Here is an 18,866-nt window from a genome sequence, read left to right as displayed (position 1 = left end):
AACTACAGGAATAATGTCAATCAAGTGTGCAATGGACTATGGCAGCCCTCAGTCTCTGATCTCTCACCATCAGGCCCATCCAAAAGTAGCAACATGAACTTGTGGAGGATGATGAAGCGAATAGTGCCTTAAATCCCAGCAGGAAAATCACTGAGTGGAACTCTTTTTGAAAAGTTTGACAGTTCACTAAGAAGCAGATGGAGACTAATTAAGTCCTTTGCTAAACAAAGATATGAGAGGAGCTGATGACACTGGGTACTGTGGTGGTGGAGAAGTCCTAACAGACTGCCAACCTGTGGGGGCAGCTACAAGATAGAAAAACACAAGAATAGCAGCTTTGTGGAAATATTCTCAGTCGGTAGAGGTTTTTAATCTGGTCGATTGTCCATGGTCAAAGTTTTTAACCATTACTTTCTCTCCTCTGGCTAATTGCATTATAAAATGTCTGATGGCCTTAGATATTTATTCTAACTGTACAGCAGAGGGAGCTCTTTTTTTTCTTTTATTCTAGTTACATGAACAAATGTTTACAATGCAGTTCTTGCGCTGTGCTGATTGCTTCACCCCTTATCTTCTTAATCTTAATGCCCCTTTAATTTATGCACATTTGGCTCATATTTTCAAACCTTTGCGAGAGGTAAAATTCCAGCTCTGAAATAAAGTTTTCGTAATAATGTTACACAAGGTTTGTGACATGTCTGATCTTGACAATTACCATCCAGTATCTTATAGCTTTTCTATAAATATGGCAGTTTACACTTTTTTATTGTTCTAAAAATTTATTTACAAAACTCTTTAAAATTCAAGTACAAAAGTCAGTGTACAGCTTGAGGAAAATAATGCTTATAACTTAAAGAATATAATATTCTAAACAATCGTAGTGAGACACAACATATAACAGAAAGAGCAGCAGTATTCCAGATACAACATTAGACACTTAAAGCTTCTCTTCTGAGAAATATCAATGACATCCAGCAGCTGTTTCACTGCTGCTGAAGCTGCAGACTGTTGATGAAAACAGTCTGCAGCTCGGTGATGTCGTCACTGGCCTCTATAGGGATGCTAAGCCTTCCCGGTGAGCTTGAAAGCCCACCAGCTGAGTCGTACGCAGGTTCATAGCGAGATTGGCTGACGTTGTCGTAGTAGGAATCCCCACAGCCTCCCACTGCACCCTGAAGACGCTCGTAGACATCTAGGTAGTGGTGTTGTGGTGATAGGCGGTTGTAGTCCTGGGCCTGGTGCGTCCCGTGATGGGGGTGGAGGCGGTGTTCAGGCCCAGGGCTGTGGCAGGGGCTCTGTGACGGGCTGTGGGGCATCTGGCAGGTCTGCAGGCAACTATTTCGCCGCATGGCCCGGTGCAGGTCCAGTCGGGCGATCAGTGGCTTGCCAATGTTGATGCTTTTGGTCCAGTGGACGGGATCGTCGTCCATGGCGGTGAAGGTGCCCTGAAGGCACACGGTGAAGACCAGCTCCTCCTGTTGCATGTGGGGTCAGAGGAGAAACACTACTATTAAGAAACACCCTGGGATCCCTTTTCATTTTTTATGGCCCAGATGATGACAGAATAATAAACATTCTATGAGTGAACACAAAATAAAGAATGAGAAGTAGATTATTGCCATCTAATTTTGTTCATTTAAACATTTTTTTAGCCATGGTTGTGCCGTGGCTCTAGTAATGTCAGTCTCTCTGTCATACTAAAATATCTCAACGACTATTGGAAAAAATGTTGTGAATTTTTGTACAAACATTCATGGTGCCCAGAGCATGAATCCTTGTGACTGTGGTGACCCCTGACTTTTCATCGAGCGCCACCAGCAGGTCAAAGTTTTCCTTTAAACACTGAAATATCTCTACATCTACTGCATGGATTAGCAGCATAAACAAATACCTGCAACACTAATGACATGTCCATCAGCATCAGCTGTACTTGTGTTGTGTACTTGGTGCTAATTAGTGCATGCTACCATGCTAAACTCAGGTGGTGAACATGGTAAACAGTATACCTGCTAAACATCAACATATTAGCATTGTCATTGTGAGGATGTTAGCATTCAGCTCTAGACTCTTAGTCTTGTTATTTAATCATAAGACGACATGCTTCCTTAATAGGATGGGGGAAAAAAACGTACACATTAAAAACCTTTTAGAACTTTTTTGGAGAAACTGAAATACCTGGTCATAAGTAGGCCTGCACGATATGAGGAAAATCTGCAATGTGCCATAACATTGTTCAGTATTTTAACGATGACGATTTGACTTGCGATAAATAAACAAATAGTAAAGTGTGCATATTAGCTATACAGTTCCTATGTCAGCCTGGTTGTCTTTAAATTCAGAACTGGATTAGAACTGAATATTTTAAATATAACTAAATGTTGTTTCTAGAGCAGTAACAGCAAAGTCACTATATAAACTCAATAGTATCTCACTGGAAACAAATCTAAAATGTCAATAAAAAAAACATATTCCTGACATAAAATACTGACTCAAGTTTAGAAAGAATCAGTCCTTCCTCCTGTCCTCTGTCCTCCTCCCTCTGCTGCTGCTGTGATTCACTGCATGTACGTTTCCGCTGGTAGAGGGAGGAGTGGTTGGTTTGTCTCAGCCAACAGTAAGTTTACAAGAATTTGCCAAATTTTAAGATTCGTGGCAAACTAAGTTAAACAGTTAGATACATACAGACAGCTTTCGTTTTAGCTTGCTTGTAACAATGCACTATTAGCCGAGCTAGCACGCTGTGCTTGTGTAAAACATAGCGGTGTTTATGCTTGTTGAACAGGTGTATTGATAAAGTATTAGCTTTTTACTTGCAAATGCTTTAATTCAATTTTATTTATATAGCGCCAATTCAAGTTATCTCATTGCACTTTTCCTATAGAGCAGGTCTAGACTGTATTCTTATTTACAGAGACCCAACAAGTTCCACTTACTTACAGTAACCTGGTTGACTTCACTGTCTCCAAAGCAGACTCTCTGCTCTGCTGTCTGCTGACTTCGCTGTGTGTGTGTGTGTGTGTGTGTGTGTGTGTGTGTGTGTGGATGATAATAAATACTACGGCCTTTAGCCCCGTGGGGCCCATTTAATACCAGGTTTCAGTACCCATCTATAAAAAGAATAATTTTTCTTTTGCGATATGTTTATCGTACGTTTATATTGCGATGACAATGAAAATCCGATTTATCGGTCAGCATTAGTCATAAGGATAAACACAGAGCTGTTGTTCTGTTAAAGAGGTTGGGCGTTCACATAGTATTATATGCCAAAATGTCTTGTGAGAAAGTCACGTTGAGTTTTTACCCTGAGCTTCTGCATTGAGCTGACTCTGGTGTAAAGACAGTGCTGCGGCAGGCTGCTGGACAGAAAGTAGATCCCCGTCTCCTCTGGAGTCTCTCTGTTCATCTCTTTAGGATCCACATCAAGGTCCTGCAGTAAGGAAAAGAAGCAGGTGGCAGTGTAAAGTATGCACAAACACAAATGCTCACACTCACTCTAAAATAAATTTTAGGTGCATTTATAATAAGTCTGTTGGTCCCTCAAGTCAGAAGTGAAAAAGTGAATTGTAATCAAATTCTGATTTAATTATCCAATTTCCCAACAAGGTTCCTGTTAGATTGGTAAGAAAGATGAGAAATTCTCTGCTCTCTCTTAATAACCAGTGTTCATGACAACATACTGACCTGTGAGAAGTCGGTGACATGAGCCTGGCAGTGGGACATGTCCTCGGGCTTCTTAATGATGTGAGTGTAAATCACGAGCACATTTGAGAACTCTGCGGCGAAGCCCAACTTGATCTGAGCCCCGCAGTCGAAGTTGAGACACATACTCTCAGGGAGCTCTGGAATAACATACGAAAAACAAACATTTCAAGTACTACATATTTGATTGATTTTAAAAAGTGCACCTGGTTTTCATGCTCCACTCCCAAGTTCTCATGTAGTGTCATTTTACAATGTTTTAAAATCTGCCCACTGACTTACAAAAATGTTCACTAATTTCCTTTTTATAATAGTGTCCTAAGGATGAACTTATATTTATTGATTTATCATAAGACACATCCACTTTGTGTGTGTGCATTTGTTTAATTTCAGCGTTTTGTGTTTGCCTGTACATCCAGAAGCTTGTGACTGAACAGAATATTTTTTGTGACTAAAATGTACTATCCCTTCTTTGAACGAACCGCCAACAAATTACATTACAACCAAAAATGTTGTCTCAGTCTTAGATCATTAGTTTGAAATTACTAATAAACTTCACAGTTATTTTAGACACAAAAAATCACCAGAAAAAGGGAAAGAAAGTCTCTGAATCTTAAAATACTTTACAGCAGCGATTCCCAATCTGAGGGTCGGGATCCCCCAAGGGGCCCCAAGATAAATCTGAGGTGTCGCGAGATGATTAAAGGAATAAGAAAGAAAAATATATATTTCTGATACACAAAAATATGTTTTTTTTTCTTTTCTCAAAAGTTTCTTGTGAAATACTGGGTTCTTTCACTAATACAGGTCTCTAAAAATCCTTAGATTTTATGGGGTCACAAGCCAAAAAGATTGGGAATCGCTGTTATATGGAACAATTCACTGGTAGTCTACCAGGCTGGAATAATCAATGAAACTACTAGAAGTAATGTTATTTTCCTCGCTGCAAAACATTGTGGCTTCAGTTTTTCATAAGCAAATATCTATAAGCTGACAGAACAGGAAGCAGTGATAATGTCATCGGGTGTTTCTCGCTCTTCCTTGATTCCAACAACAGTGTAGTTGTCTTGGGAAGTCACCATGTGTGCAATTGTGTATAATGTAATATAATGAGTGAGTGCTGTGTGTTTAATCACCATTAACCAGAGTCAACATTTGACTGAGCGTACAGCACTGAGCCGCAGTAAACAAATGGGGGCTTCCCAGTCCAGTGATAACAAGTTGATAAACAAATATTTAAAAATGAAGTAGAGAGTTCATGTTTTAAACTCACCATGAGCCTTTGCCCACTGGCGGCTGTGAGCGTGAGCGAGATCAGCGCTGTCGCCGGGCAGAATAGGATCAGTCAGAGCTCTCCTCTCTGACAGACTACTGCGGATCTCCAGAGCCTGCTTCCCCTTTGTGGCATCAAACTGACCCATGTCTGGACACAAAAAACATTATAAAGCACATATCAGCATTTCAGAAACAGCCCGTCTTGACTGTAACACCTCACAAAATGTCCAAAACTCCATTACATGAGTTGAAACTGGGTTTAACCAAAAGCATTTGCAACACTGCTGGGAGACGAGGAGCACTTTATTTTAATAAAAATGAACTTCCCCACTCTGAGCTAATGTTCAAAACATATCCTGTCTGTCTCCTAAACATTGATTAATAGTAGGTGCATTTTACAGCAACCTCAAGTCAACCATGCATTTAAAAGGAAACTCAATTAGCCCACAAGCAAGCTGATACAATTTTGACATTATTAATGCAAAGCAAGCTACAGTTAATTAACTTTATTACCCTTCTACTGAAAAATAAAGTGAAACATCCTGTGGGAAACACAGCCACTATAAACAATCGCATTTCATAATCAAACACTGCAAAATGACTGAATTGTGATTACACAAAGAATTCAAGACAGTTACTGTAAATAATCGCACCTTTGCATATATGACATGATATTTCTCATGTAACTATAGTTTTCATTATTTATATCAGTACTTATTACAGGGCTACATATGTTGTTATTAGGGTTTCTAGGGGCTGAAACCCTTTTATGTTTGTGTCGATTTATTATTATTATTAGTGTTATTTGTTGTCTGCCACTTCGGCTCAAATTCCTGTGAGCTGGAATGAGCTACAAACACAAAACCTGGCCCAATAACTGGAAATGCTGTGCATGTGCTTCAATTCGCTGTAATTAAGGCCCAAAAATGCAAATTTTGAACAGGCCACGCCCCTCACACCATAAGTCCACATGACTTGAAATTTCTCACACAAGTCCTGCTCAATGTGCTCTGCAAAAGTCCACCTAACTAGACTTTCCGCCATTTTGAATTTTTTGAAAAACACATTTTTGACATCTCTTCCTAAGTCCAATTGCTACCAAATGTTAGGTGGATCATTGGACGAAGCTTATCAAAAGTTTAATAAAGCTTGTTGATATCTTATTTAGTTTTCAAGATATGACCAATGAACTTGAACATGAAAGGGGCAAAGTCAACAACTGTTGGGCCAATCATCACAAAACAAAGTTATGTCCACATAAGTACCTGAAACATACCCTGAAAGTTTCATTCAAATCGACCCCTAGGGGGCGCGACAAATGCAAAAAAATGGCATAACACAATTTAGACTACGAATCAGAAATTGTTTGTTTTCTTCATTGTATTTGTGAAAATGCAAAAAAAGTGACATTTCACTGCTTTTGTCACGTCTAGGCCACATTTGACCAGGTCCAGATCAAAAGCTTTAACCTTCTAACAGTCTGTTGAACCCGGAATGGCCGCTTGCGGCTATATTTATACATTGTGTATCTTTCCTCTCTCACCCTCAGCGACTCTGTCCAGCACCACAGTGATCTTCTCATCATCTAGCAGTCGCTTCTTCAAAAACTTGACAAACACACCGTTGGTGAAGCCACTGGAGCTCAGCTCAAAGGCCTCGGCGTCTTGGCACCTGAACAGCCAAACGAAGAATGCAACATTTTATATTCTTGAAAACAAAAAGTGTGTAAATGTAGTTTTGAATGACAATCAAAATGTTTCAAACTTACGTAGCGTATCCAAAGACAATGTTGGCCGTAACCCTCAGGACAATGTTTGGAGTGCTCTCATCATGAATATTCCTGGAAAATGAATAAATCTATAAACCATCTAACATGCAAACCAAGGTGGTAAATCCCAAACAGCTCTACGCTGGAGAGAAAATAATTCCTTAAGGGTCCTGTCGTGGAATTACACACAAAACCAATATATGTGTATAAAAAGATAAATTCAAAGGGGTGAACTGGTATACCACACACCAACAACATCCCCGGTTCGATTGCAGTTGGAGACCTTTATTCAGTGGTGGAGGAAGTATTCAGATCCTTTACTTAAGTAAAAGTATTAACACCGCACTGTGAAAATACTCACTGGTATAAGTAAAAGTCCTGCATTCAAAATGTTACTTAAGTAAAAGTATGTAGGTATAATCAGGAAAATGTACTTAGAGTATCAAAAGAAAAATGTCCCCTGCGACTGTTTTACTATTATATATTCTATCATTAGATTATTATTATTACCCATGCATTAATGTAAAAGCAGGATTTTTCTGTTGTAGTTGGTTGAGGTGGAGCTCATTTTGAACTATTTTGTATCGGACTGCAACCGTCACAATTACCCAGAGCCCAAAGTGACACCTTCACAACGCTTTGTTTTGTCCAACTAATAGTCCAAAATTCAAAAATATTAAAAATAAATCAAATGTATTACAATAATTAAAAGGAAAAGCTGGAACCATGAAATGTTTTTGCATGAAAAATGACTTAAATGGTTATCTAAATAGTCTAGCTAATTAATTTTCTGTCAATCAACTAATCAAATTTCATTTATATTATAATTATATTATTTACGTTATATATTATTATATACACTTTGTATGTTTTATGTGCAAAAATCTTGACTTGTAAATTAACTAATAACTAAAGCTGTCAAATAATTGTAGTGGAGTATAAAGTGGCACGAAAAGAAAATATTCAAGTAAAGTACAAGTACCTCAAATTTGTACTTAAGTGTAGTACTTGAGTAAATGTACTTAGTTACATCTTTTACCTGCATGTATTTTAAACTGCTCTATATAAGACTATCAGTTAAATCCCAGTTAAATTGAATAGACTTAAAGGAATGACCCACTGTCTCAAGGACTCACCTCTTCCTGCACATGTCCAGCAGGAAAACGTTGAGGCCCGTCTCCTTTTCCTGCATCAGTTTAAGGATGCTCTGCACGCATAAACAGTTGGCTGAGCGGTACGGATTTGGTGCGTCTACCGGCACCATGAAACTGTTGCCGTAGTTCTCATATCCATGACCAGCGTAGTACAGCAGACCTAAAGAGGGAAATGTGTATTTCAATTCTTCCTCCACCTAACCTTTAGTCCAAGTTTCAGTCACCTAGAACATAATTCATGTTTGGGGATGTGAGTATTTCTGGATCTACTACCATATTTATAACCATCCACAGGTTGGTAAAATCCCAACATACCATAGACTCCCTTGTGAAGCAGCAACAGGAACTCATCGACAGCGTTTCTCATCTCTGACTCTGTGAGGTCGAGCAGTGAAACCACCTGGAAGTTTAGCTGCCGCAGGAGGTTGGTGAGGTCGTACACGTCCACCATGGGAGCTTTGAGCTGCGGGTGGTTCTGGTAAGACAGATTGCCGATCAGCAGGGCCACTTTGTCAGTCGCTGGGAGGAGACGCGGGAGAGGGAGAAAACCATACTGTTAAACTATGGGAGAGAAAACAACTCATACATGACAACATACATCAATGAAATTTAAAATAACTGTCAAGATGGCAGTGTACAAAATCAAGTGACCAATTCTGGCTTTTCTACAATGATCCCAAATGACTGTACTGTACTGTATATTTTGAGGTTTTTGAACTACAAAATAACGGAAACTACAGCCAGACGAATACAGGATTTTTGAGGCCACTATTGATGTTAATATTTGAGCTAAAAATTAAATAAATATATATATATTGGCAAATATTTTAACATTAACACATAACATAAGAATTTTTTTTGATAAGGATCCTTAAAATTGGGTTATTAAAGAATCGTGACCAAGATATGCACTGAGAAAAATACTTTATAAAAATAAACGTGCCCTCTACAGGACAAACTATGCAATGATGACACTGTTTTCTTTTCATGTTGCTTACTGGCCGATAAATATGATAAATATTATGATATGTCTGCAGTAAACTAACATCAGCAGAAATGCAGGACAGTATGAGACAGTTGCCCCGCAGAACATCTGTTGAGGCTCATGGATGTTTGTGTTTGTTGCAGCTGTCAGGGGTATTAAATCAACTCAACTTAACTAGGCTAACTTTTAAGCAGTCAGTCAGTGTTGGTGAGGACTTACAGTTTTTAAATTGTTCTCCCTGCCACATTGATCTATCTCGATGTGGCTCAATATGAATTATTTCAATTCAATTTCATTTTATTTTGTTGCCTTTTGTTGGGGTTTTTTTGTCTTGCTTTTACTCTATATCTTACTTTTTATGCTGTTCTTTATGTGTTAAACAACAGAAAACAACAAAACTATTCCCCTTTCAGATCAATAAAGATCTGTAAAGAACTGAACTTTACATAAATTCCCAAAGTCTGTGACTGATACACCAGTAATTCAGGTAGTGGTGATAAAGAAATCATAATTACAAAGACATGCAGGGAGGAAGTGGGTCATGTTTTGTTGAATACCAAACACAATGACATTAAAAGCAGTTTAATGTCATGTAATACACCAGCACTGCAACATAAACGTTTGTGAACCTTTTCTGGTGACACTGTGTCATTGATTAGAGACACTTATTAAACTCTACAGTATTTTCTGAGGTATTATTCTCTGGTGTTGTTGGACACCAGAGAGTCATTATGCTGTAAAGTGTTATTTTGTCCACCTGTGTAGGTGCTGACATCATATGTTACAAGAAAGCTGTAAGTACATTTTTATTTTGGTGTTCATGTCGACAGTAGATCAGGACAAAGGTCGTAGTAGTATCAGAGCATCAGTCATATTAATCACTAAAATAAGTAAATTTATACAAACATACAGTATGGTGATCATATTAATAATTCACTTGCATAAATAAATGTGTTGAAATAAACTTACCATGAAGTTGTTCTGGAATACTGTTTAGGAAAAATTCACTGGCACCTAAAATTGAAATGTCACAGTAAACACACAAGAACGGATCATATAGCAAGTGCTGTGTAAGGAAAATGTGTGTTCGAATAGGTGTGTATAAACACTTGATGAGTATGATTACTCTTACCTCCTCCAATGGCGTAAACATCATCTAGGAATCAAAAATACAAATACTTTACCATCATATAAGCAGAGTTGTTAGAGAAATGTTCTATTGATTCAGGGAAAGATGATTAGTCAAAGGGAAGGTGAGCCTTAAAGTAACGGAAGAAGAGATGTCTAATTTTCATGCAATCGAATCGACTGATCATAATTAAATTTAGATAGTAAGGCTGGTGTTATCCTATGGTTTTCTTATTGTCAACAAATCCCATGAAAAGACCAAAACCAACAATGCGTTAGTCCATCTCTCAGTACTTTCCAACTTCCCTAGTCTGTCTGTGGCAGCCTCACGTCCACTGGTTCCTACTGAAGACATTCATCTTTAGGTCACTAATATATGGTTTAATTTTTGAAAAAGGCTCACTAAGTTCCTAAAACAGCTGGTCACTGTACTTTTTAGCAAAGGTTACTCAAACAGGAGTCATCAGTGCATTTGTTGGGGACTATTTTCAGCTGCATTTTAATACACATTTGGTGCTCTGTAGTGTACGTGGGATGAACTGAAAATAAACTACAGTCGGCGTGTTCATTGTAACAAAAGGAACATGTCACCCCTGCTGGCTCGATCATGTGTTTTTTATAGTTAATAATGTTTTTCAGACAACAATGGAGGTCTATGACACAGAAGAATAATCTATATCTGGCTTTGACACATACCACAAGATTAGGTTAGTAGGATCAATCCATTGTTTCGGTTTTAGTCTTTTCATGGGATTTGTTGACAGTAAGACAAATACAGTATGCAGCCATCCTTTAACATATAATTTATTGAAAGTAATGACGTCAAATCATAAATCCATGCATGTGAAACCTGGAGATCAAACCCTGTGAGCCTTGTGTTGGTTAGTGATATTGTGCATCATGACCCACATGCAGTTACAGGAACAATTCAGAGTTTTGAACAAAGTTATGACTGACATTTTCATGCAGCTAATGCCTGCTAAGTGTTACTCTATTGCTATTTAATACACCATGCACCAGTCCTTTCAACTCTACCTTCAGAGCACTCCACTGCCTCTGAAATCTGGACAGATATCCTTGATGCTTTCAGTCAAGAACAGAGCAAATAATCACTCAGACGTAAAGACAACACAGCTGGTTTTAATGGACTGTAATTGCAGTATCAAAAAAATGTACTGAAGTGCGACATACCTATCACAACGTCAACTTCATTGGTCCACATTCTCTCAGTGCTGCTGCTGATCTCACAGCGATACCTGCCGTGCTGATCCTGCATCACATGAGGAATCTGAAATGCACAGACACTTTTTTATTAAGCCTTGCTCCATAAAAAACATAAGATTAGTGAATAGCGGTAACAATTCAGTGAAATGCAAAGGTAAACTCAAATGTCTGACAACTCTAAAAACTAGAAGTAAAAAGTAGACATACAAACATCATAAAACCTCTCTAACATCCGCTCCTCACCAAGAGTTTCCTCTTTGTGGCATTAGGGATCGGGACTCCATTTCTGTGCCACTGGTATCGAGGGATCGGCCGTCCCATGGCTCCACACTCCAGCTGCAGGTTTTCCCCAACATGTAGCCGCTGGGACTGAGGCTGGATCACCAACTTCAGCCGACCTTCTAAGGAATGATAACTCTGCCCTGGTGGTGGAGGGAGAGGAGACGTCATTAGTACGTTATCTACTACATCCAGTTAGAGGTATAATATGTAACTTTTCCGCATTAAAATGTCTAAAAACGACTAGCCCTATGTTATATATTTTGTTGAGTTGTGTACTTACATTATCCCAAATGTTTCCAACAATTTTCAAACCTAAAGAAATCTATAATTTTAATCAAGGTAACGGTGCGTTTCATTTGGTCGCCTGTCAATGGCGTCATATCCCCTTTTGCGCATGCGTCAGCGTTGTGGTTGTCTGCCAGAAGCAGTGATAAATTGACTTTTTATCCAGTTTTAAGCCACATTTTTACAATACGCTTTTTAGGTCTTGGTTGTTTTTAACTATATATTTTAACTGGATGAAGGATTTTAGTCATCGGATGTCTGGATCTTAAGTTATCAGAGAAACAAGCTGAGCAAACATTAGCGGCAGCTCGGCTCGCAGACCATCTGGGACGTCCTGTGTCCGCCGAACAGCGTCGGAGGAACACTGATTTTTAACGTGAAACTGCTTTATTCAGTGTTTTGACCTCTGCGGATAATTCGGCAATAGTGGTGAAGACTACAACTCCCACGATCCCACGCTATTTCACGTCATCAAACTACATCTTTTATTGTTTTGATGTGAGAAACCCGTAGCAGCGGAAATTAGATACTGTGTGTTTAAGAGATTCTAATTCTTTTTGGGAAAAGTGCTTGAGTTATGGGTTCAATTCCCACAGGAGTCACTTATTCTAAAGAAGTAAACATTTCCTGTTCAGCACACAGAGCAGGAAACAGCAGTCACAAGTGAGACTTGAAACATCTTACCGCAAGACATGGCGACATTCAGGACGTCCACCTGAGCCCACTGGCTAAATTCAAAAGTATCTCCACAGTTGACTCTGCAGATGTAAAAGCCAGCGTCCTTCAGATGGACCGGACTTATCATCAGTTCTGGAGAGAAGCTGTTTGGCACCTGAGGGGGTGAAAATGTGAATCACATTTACCACATGTTACAACTTACACATTTATGTAAGGTGTAACATCGTTCCAGCCCCGGAAGAGAAACAGCGGCCCCCATCTGCAGACTCATCAATCTCATCTCCTAACCCCCACTTCATATTCACTCTCCTTTGCTCACTCTACTAGCTGTTTACGCATGGTTGCCAAAATGCAGCTTCAGAGGCTTTTCCAAGCTGTGGAGAACATTAGTCAGCAAGCAAACCATGTATAATGTTTGTGCATGAAAATGATCAAATTTAAAGATACAGAATGCTGGTGCCATCCTTCAAAAAACAAATTCCAGTTTCAGGTAAGTAAAAAGTATGTGGATTTATATGTAACTTTACCTTTTTGAAATGCTGGATGGCCAGCTCTGAAGAAAACTGGTTTCAGATGTAAGTGAAAAAGGGGAACAGTGAGTAGTTTGATCAGTAGTCCAGTTCTCTTTCAGTGGCCCAGCATTTATATATAAAATGCAGCAGGTTGTAATGTGCAATAAAAGTTAAGAGACATGTTTTGCCAAATTATAATCTTCTAAACAACTAGAGAAGAGTTTATGCATTTAATATACATTTTACACTGCAGTTAAATGCAGGTAAACATCCTGGAAAGCTAAAAGACTCTATAGTGGACAAGCTGAAGGCATGAAAGGGAATGAAATGTTTGCACAGGGTGTATCAATATTCATGTCAACATTATGAGTGGCTTTCCCAAGTGATATAATATGTTTGTTGTATAACAGCGTATCATGTTTTTAAGCTTTTTTCAGTAGGCAGATAAGTAAAACAGAGCCAGGAAAACACAAAAAGGGACCAATGACATTCATAAAGCTGCAGTATTATACAGTAGATGCAACATGGAGTCATGAGTTGGCATTGTTTTGTGTTTTGGCATCTGAGCCAGGAAGATAAAGAAGTATTGGTGAAGAAGATTTCAGGCCCAAACCTGTTCATTTGGCACTTTAAACTGCATTTTGCGATTCATTGTTTTACCTGTAAATCAAGTCCTGTGCCAGGCAATACTGTTTTTGTGAATACATTCCAGGGATGCTGATGATGTACAGGGACAAAACAAAACTGGGGAAAAAACTTAACATAAAGGACAAAAGTATGAAGAATGAAAAGGAAATGATACAAAACATCAGCATGAACACAACGAAGACAAAGACAACTTCCTTTAAAGTCGAAGGGAAGGTAGTGTGTGTTTGTGCGTGGATGGCCGTAGCTCACCTCTTCCTTGGTCTTGAACCACTGGTACTGTACTGGAGATTTGCCCACAGCATGGCAGCTGAGGCGCAGATTGTGGCCCGATATAAGAGCCACCGACTGGGGCTGAATGAGGATCTGCAAGGCTGTACATTTGGGAGACTTTCACTTTGAATTCCCACTTTGTCACTCTGATTTTAGATAGGTTACATAACTGTAGCAAAGAAGGACAGTTTCTGTGTAAAGCTGACATTTAATGTTACATATATGTTTCCTCTTTCAAAAACTGATTGAACCCTCAATGACAAGCTTGTTTAGTGTTGTAATGGCTGTAATCTGGCTTTACTGTAAGTGGCATCCAAACACCATGAAGCGAGTCATAAATTCCTCTCTAAGCTAAAGATAAAACACACAACAAAGATTAACTTTGTTTGGATACTTGACAACTTAATAAACAGGCTCAGGAGCGGTTTTACTGTACCTGATGGTTTCAGGCACTGCAGGGCCTCTGAGTTGCCCAGAATTTGGAGGTAGTCAATCAGGTGACCCGTGGTGCAGCCTCGCTCTCCCATCAGCCTCAGCAGCATGCGGCTCGGGCTGCCCTCCAGCTCCAACACCTTCAGAGAGCACATCTCCATGTCGTTTGAGCTGGAGAACGATGCAGGAGATTGACAGCGTGTCATGTTTCAGATATCAGAATCAACTTTATTGGCAAATAAAGTATGTTGACAAATACGAGGAATTTGACTCAGGTTGTCTGTAGCTTTCAAATATATTATACACAAAGTGCAGAGAACAAATTTACAGGAAGATACAACTTCACAAAAGATAGGCAAACATAAACATCCAGTCAAGAGCTGGACAGCAAATGTGCAGCATTTAGGTGTTAGTATGATAATGTCAAGACTGCATGGTGACGGCTTTGATGAAAAAATAAGAGGATTTATTTGTGCTACTTTTTAGATGTTGCAATTACAATCAATCAATCCTAAATTGACCGACAGATTGCTAAAAACAAGGAGTAATGCCAGAAAATGACTAAATCTAGGTTATTAATGTGCTCTGATGTTATTAAAAGATCTTGTTTACATCTGTAATGTTTGCAAAAAAAAATCTGTCCACAAGTCTTTTTGTTCTTGTGTGTACACTTTCTCTCACTCAAATTTGTCAATTATATACGTGATAATTAACCTGTAGTGCATATAGTCAAAAAATAACAGATAGGGCCTTTAATTTGTGATATGCTGTGTTAGAGAACTGCATCTCATTTAATGTCGGGCTCATCTGGCAGTGAAGACTCACTTGTACATTCATTGCATCTATTATATCACTAATCTTTTTAGACCCTCTAGATAAGCATCTGTTTATACATACAGTAGGTGTACATATATAGTATCAATTCTTATTATTATTATCATTACAATATCCTTTGTGTCCATTATGTTATGCATAATCCTGTATTATACCATACTCCTACCTGTGAGTATATACCTGTAATATATGTATTAGTTTCATATTCAAGGCTGCACTGCCACACAGTGCAAAACGTTCATCTACCTGACTTGCACTACTAAACTACAGTAGTTAATGGGCACTATAATTCCAAAATAACATAGCATAAAATAGCCTACAGTGTCGGGTGTCAGACACACTATAGGATTGTTTTAACTACAATATTACTGTGATTTTATATAGTTTACAGTCTGAATCCATTTCAGCTTACCTGACTTTAAACCGTCTGTCATTGCCGACTATATCTCCAAGTTTTCGCCATCCTTTGTTGCTGGATTTGTCCAACACCTCACAGAGCTTCTTCACAACCGGCTCCCTGACCAAGCTGATCTTCGTGGACCGCTCCAAAGTATCCGACATGGCAGCCAGCTACAAAAGTTTATCACCAACGCGTTTCTCACACTGTTGTTACACTTCACAGTAATTCACGTAAAGACAAAAACTCTACTTCCTGGAAGAAATGACAAAAGTGATAGAGACACACCTACTGCACTGTCTTGGACCCCCCCCCCCAGTTGCGGGCTGCTTTTGCCAAAGAGTGTGTATGCGTCAAGATAAGACACTGTAGGCGTAAACGTTTAGTTGTTGTTGTTGTTTTTTTGTAGTTAAGTAATAGGAAATGAGAATTGTATATATAATTTGCTGGTTGGTTAAAATGTTCCCCAACAGAACCTAAAAGCCGCAATCTTTAGGATACAGAGTTTTAAAACATTACCAATAATTGTTTTAACTTTACATCCGTTCAGTAATTATACACTACTCAGATGAGTGACCTGACCTATGGGGCAGGTTACAGGTATTATTCATTTTCACTTTCTCCTAATGTTACTTCAAAATAACGACTTCTTGTAGGCAAGTGTCTCCGGCTAATACTTTCTGATAGCTAATCTAGTGGGGTCTATGGTTGTCATGAGCATAACGTTCCGGGTGGAACTGGACAAAGTTGAATCGATTAAACCTTAATAAAAAACTTAGTAAGTTGGTTACTGTTACTTGTATTTGGTTGTTTTTCAGCAACTAAGCAGCTGTTGTGCTAATTTAAATGCGCCATAAACCACTGGTTCGACTGTTAGCTGCTAATGCTAGCTAGCTGACTAGATGCCAATAACCGTTAACTCGTCATGTTTCGTCATGTCCATCGACCTTTATTTTCTTGCAGATGAGGCTTGATTTGCCAGTGGAACAGAAGTGACATTTCGTTTACAATATGCCAATAAAACAACATCTTGGCATATACTGAATCAAGAGTGGCGTGCCATTAGCCAGGTAAGTGAGACATCTCGCGCCGTCTGCACTCTCTGACTGTAATGTCGGTGGTTAAGTAGTGAAGACAACCAAACCCCTCCCTTTCCTTCATGTCACCAATCACATCATGTCCTACCTGAGGTGTCAGACGCCCCAGTTTCCAGGTGTGAGGAGGTCGTCTGCGGTTATGTAAAATACGCTACTGTCCCCTCTGTTTGTATGTCAAAATGTAGTTCATTTCAAAATTAACTTTGGTCGACACACGTCCTAAACAGGTGGGTGAACACCACAGATGTATTGACCATTTTTGTTTGTTGTTTCACTTACTAATATTTTATTGTCCTTGCAGCTGTTGGCATTAATGCGTTTAGGACCGGTTGTATTTAGTTATTTGTAATGTCGTGTTTGTTTGAGTTTAGTTACTCTTTACTCTGGATCTTAGTGAAGATGAGCTCCCAGGAATGATGAAGTACATATACATTGTCAGGGTTATTTTCAAAGAGCAACAATAGTGAGTAGGATGAGTTTAAAATTTAAAATGTGGTGATGTATTTATCCCAAGCAATCAATCATTTATGACCAAACCGAAAATGTAGCGTTTGGTTTAAACTTTCACCACAATATCACCTGTATTGTTGATACTGTATAGCATAATCTATTCATTTAGCTAATTCTAGTAAATCCAGTTCCTTTCTGAAACCAGCTGCACCAGTCGTATTCCTCACCTTTGATCTGTCTTTGTTAACTTATAACCCTCACATGTTTTTGGTTGATGCTGCAAGATTCCTTCTCTGGTGAAAAGGTGTATGTGTTGCTGTCAGTGAAATTATAACTTCCATGTTAATTCTCACATATTTTTAATAGTATATCATATTCCATCAGCATTTGATGACCGTAGATGGCATGTATGTGTCGGCTACAACATGTACAACCAATGTTTGCTAGTTGTTTTCCCTTCATATCTTATTGTTTTAGGTAAAAAAAAAAAAAAAAAAAAAAGACATGCAGCCAAACCACGGGTTTGTATCACCTCATTAACCACGTGCTGGTGACGTCACTTTGTGTTTCAGGACACACAGCGTGACGGTTTGTGCCAGGATGAGGAGAGATCTTGGGTTGGCACTGCTCTTGCTGCTGTCTGCAGCTGTAAAGTGCAACAGTAAGTTGAAAGGCTTGAATGACATTATCTTTGGCCAATAACAACACAATGTTTAAAGGGTTGGTTCTCTTCTATTGGTATCTAGACCCACACACACACACACACACACACACACACAGATAGTTTTGGTTTTATGTGTATAGGTTTTAAGATATCAATCTCTGAGATGTCTTTCTTTACTACACTAGAGTATTTTGTTTGCAGTGCTCAAAGCATTGAAAAATTACATTTAAAAAATTCAACAGCAACATATCTTTCTAGAAACAGTGTCCCAGTTACTCTGGATAATCCTCACTGTCAACAGTTTTCATTGGAACTACTTTCTTTCTACCCGAAGAAATAGTCCCTATGAACACTGTTCACAGCATGTTCTGTGGATTATACAAGGTATAGGGACACTGATGATGTGAGCACCAAAAACAACGTTGAACTGGAGTAGAGGAAGTCTCAGTGACAGATATCTAAAAACCTGGGAACATAAAAGAAAACTATCTGCATGGCTACACCTTATTGTACTTGGCCCCAAACACAGAGACACATTATCTAAAGATATAGTTACTCTAAATGGCATTGCCCTGGCCTCCAGCACCACCGTAAGGAACCTCTGAGTTATCTTTGATCAGGATATGTCTTTTAACTCCCACATGAAACAAACTTCAAGGACTGCCTTCTTTCACCTACGTAACATTGCAAAAATCCGACACATCCTGCCTCAAAATGATGCCGAAAAACTAGTCCGTGCATTTGTTACTTCTAGGCAGGACTATTGCAATTCCTTATTATTAGGCTGCCCGAATAAGTCCCTTAAGACTCTCCAGTTGATCCAGAATGCTACGGCACGTATACTGACAAGAACTAGGAAAAGAGATCATATTTCTCCAATATTAGCTTCTCTGCACTGGCTCCCTGTAAAATCCAGAATAGAATATAAAATCCTTCTCCTCACCTACAAAGCCCTTAATGGTCAGGCACCATCGTATCTTTAAGATCTCATAATACCGTATTACCTGATTAGAACACTGTGCACCCAGGATGCAGGGTTACTTGTGGTTCTTAGAGTCTCCAAAAGTAGAACGGGAGCCAGAGC

The 18,866-nt window shown here is 38.9% G+C and overlaps 1 protein-coding gene across 3 annotated transcripts; it reads right to left on the bottom strand.

Moving 5' to 3' along the window:
- Positions 1 to 337: 337 nt before the first annotated feature.
- On the bottom strand, positions 338 to 15,883 carry malt1 (MALT paracaspase 1). Of its 3 annotated transcripts, XM_044195297.1 has the most exons (18): positions 15,587 to 15,883; positions 14,345 to 14,511; positions 13,651 to 14,009; positions 13,006 to 13,041; positions 12,485 to 12,632; positions 11,477 to 11,655; positions 11,201 to 11,297; positions 11,045 to 11,092; positions 10,014 to 10,037; positions 9,851 to 9,895; positions 8,212 to 8,415; positions 7,879 to 8,056; positions 6,743 to 6,814; positions 6,518 to 6,645; positions 4,973 to 5,122; positions 3,682 to 3,839; positions 3,302 to 3,427; positions 338 to 1,475 (listed from the first exon to the last, which is right to left on the bottom strand). In XM_044195297.1, the coding sequence occupies exons 1-18, from the start codon at positions 15,733 to 15,735 to the stop codon at positions 984 to 986; spliced, it is 2,760 nt and encodes a 919-aa protein (XP_044051232.1). In that variant the 5' UTR covers positions 15,736 to 15,883; the 3' UTR covers positions 338 to 983. The 3 variants fall into 3 exon arrangements, with proteins under 3 accessions (XP_044051232.1, XP_044051233.1, XP_044051234.1); XM_044195298.1 differs by lacking the exon at positions 11,045 to 11,092; XM_044195299.1 differs by lacking the exon at positions 13,006 to 13,041 and having other exon boundaries at positions 13,888 to 14,009.
- Between the last annotated feature and the right edge of the window lie 2,983 nt (positions 15,884 to 18,866).

The sequence above is a fragment of the Siniperca chuatsi genome, linkage group LG5, assembly GCF_020085105.1.
Source record: "Siniperca chuatsi isolate FFG_IHB_CAS linkage group LG5, ASM2008510v1, whole genome shotgun sequence".
Lineage (NCBI taxonomy): Eukaryota > Metazoa > Chordata > Actinopteri > Centrarchiformes > Sinipercidae > Siniperca > Siniperca chuatsi.
Note: the sequence above shows the minus strand (reverse complement) of the source record. Positions and strands in the feature narration are given on the sequence as shown.

What these genes read in the sequence shown, in the direction of transcription:
- malt1 (XM_044195297.1), bottom strand. Translation starts at nt 15,735, where the DNA reads ATGTCGGATACTTTGGAGCGGTCCACGAAGATCAGCTTGGTCAGGGAG. An exon ending in GAATGTCGCCATGTCTTGCG is followed by an intron (nt 11,656 to 12,484) that starts GTAAGATGTTTC and finishes CTCCACCACCAG; the next exon opens with GGCAGAGTTATCATTCCTTA. An exon ending in TGAAGTTGACGTTGTGATAG is followed by an intron (nt 11,093 to 11,200) that starts GTATGTCGCACT and finishes CTTGACTGAAAG; the next exon opens with CATCAAGGATATCTGTCCAG.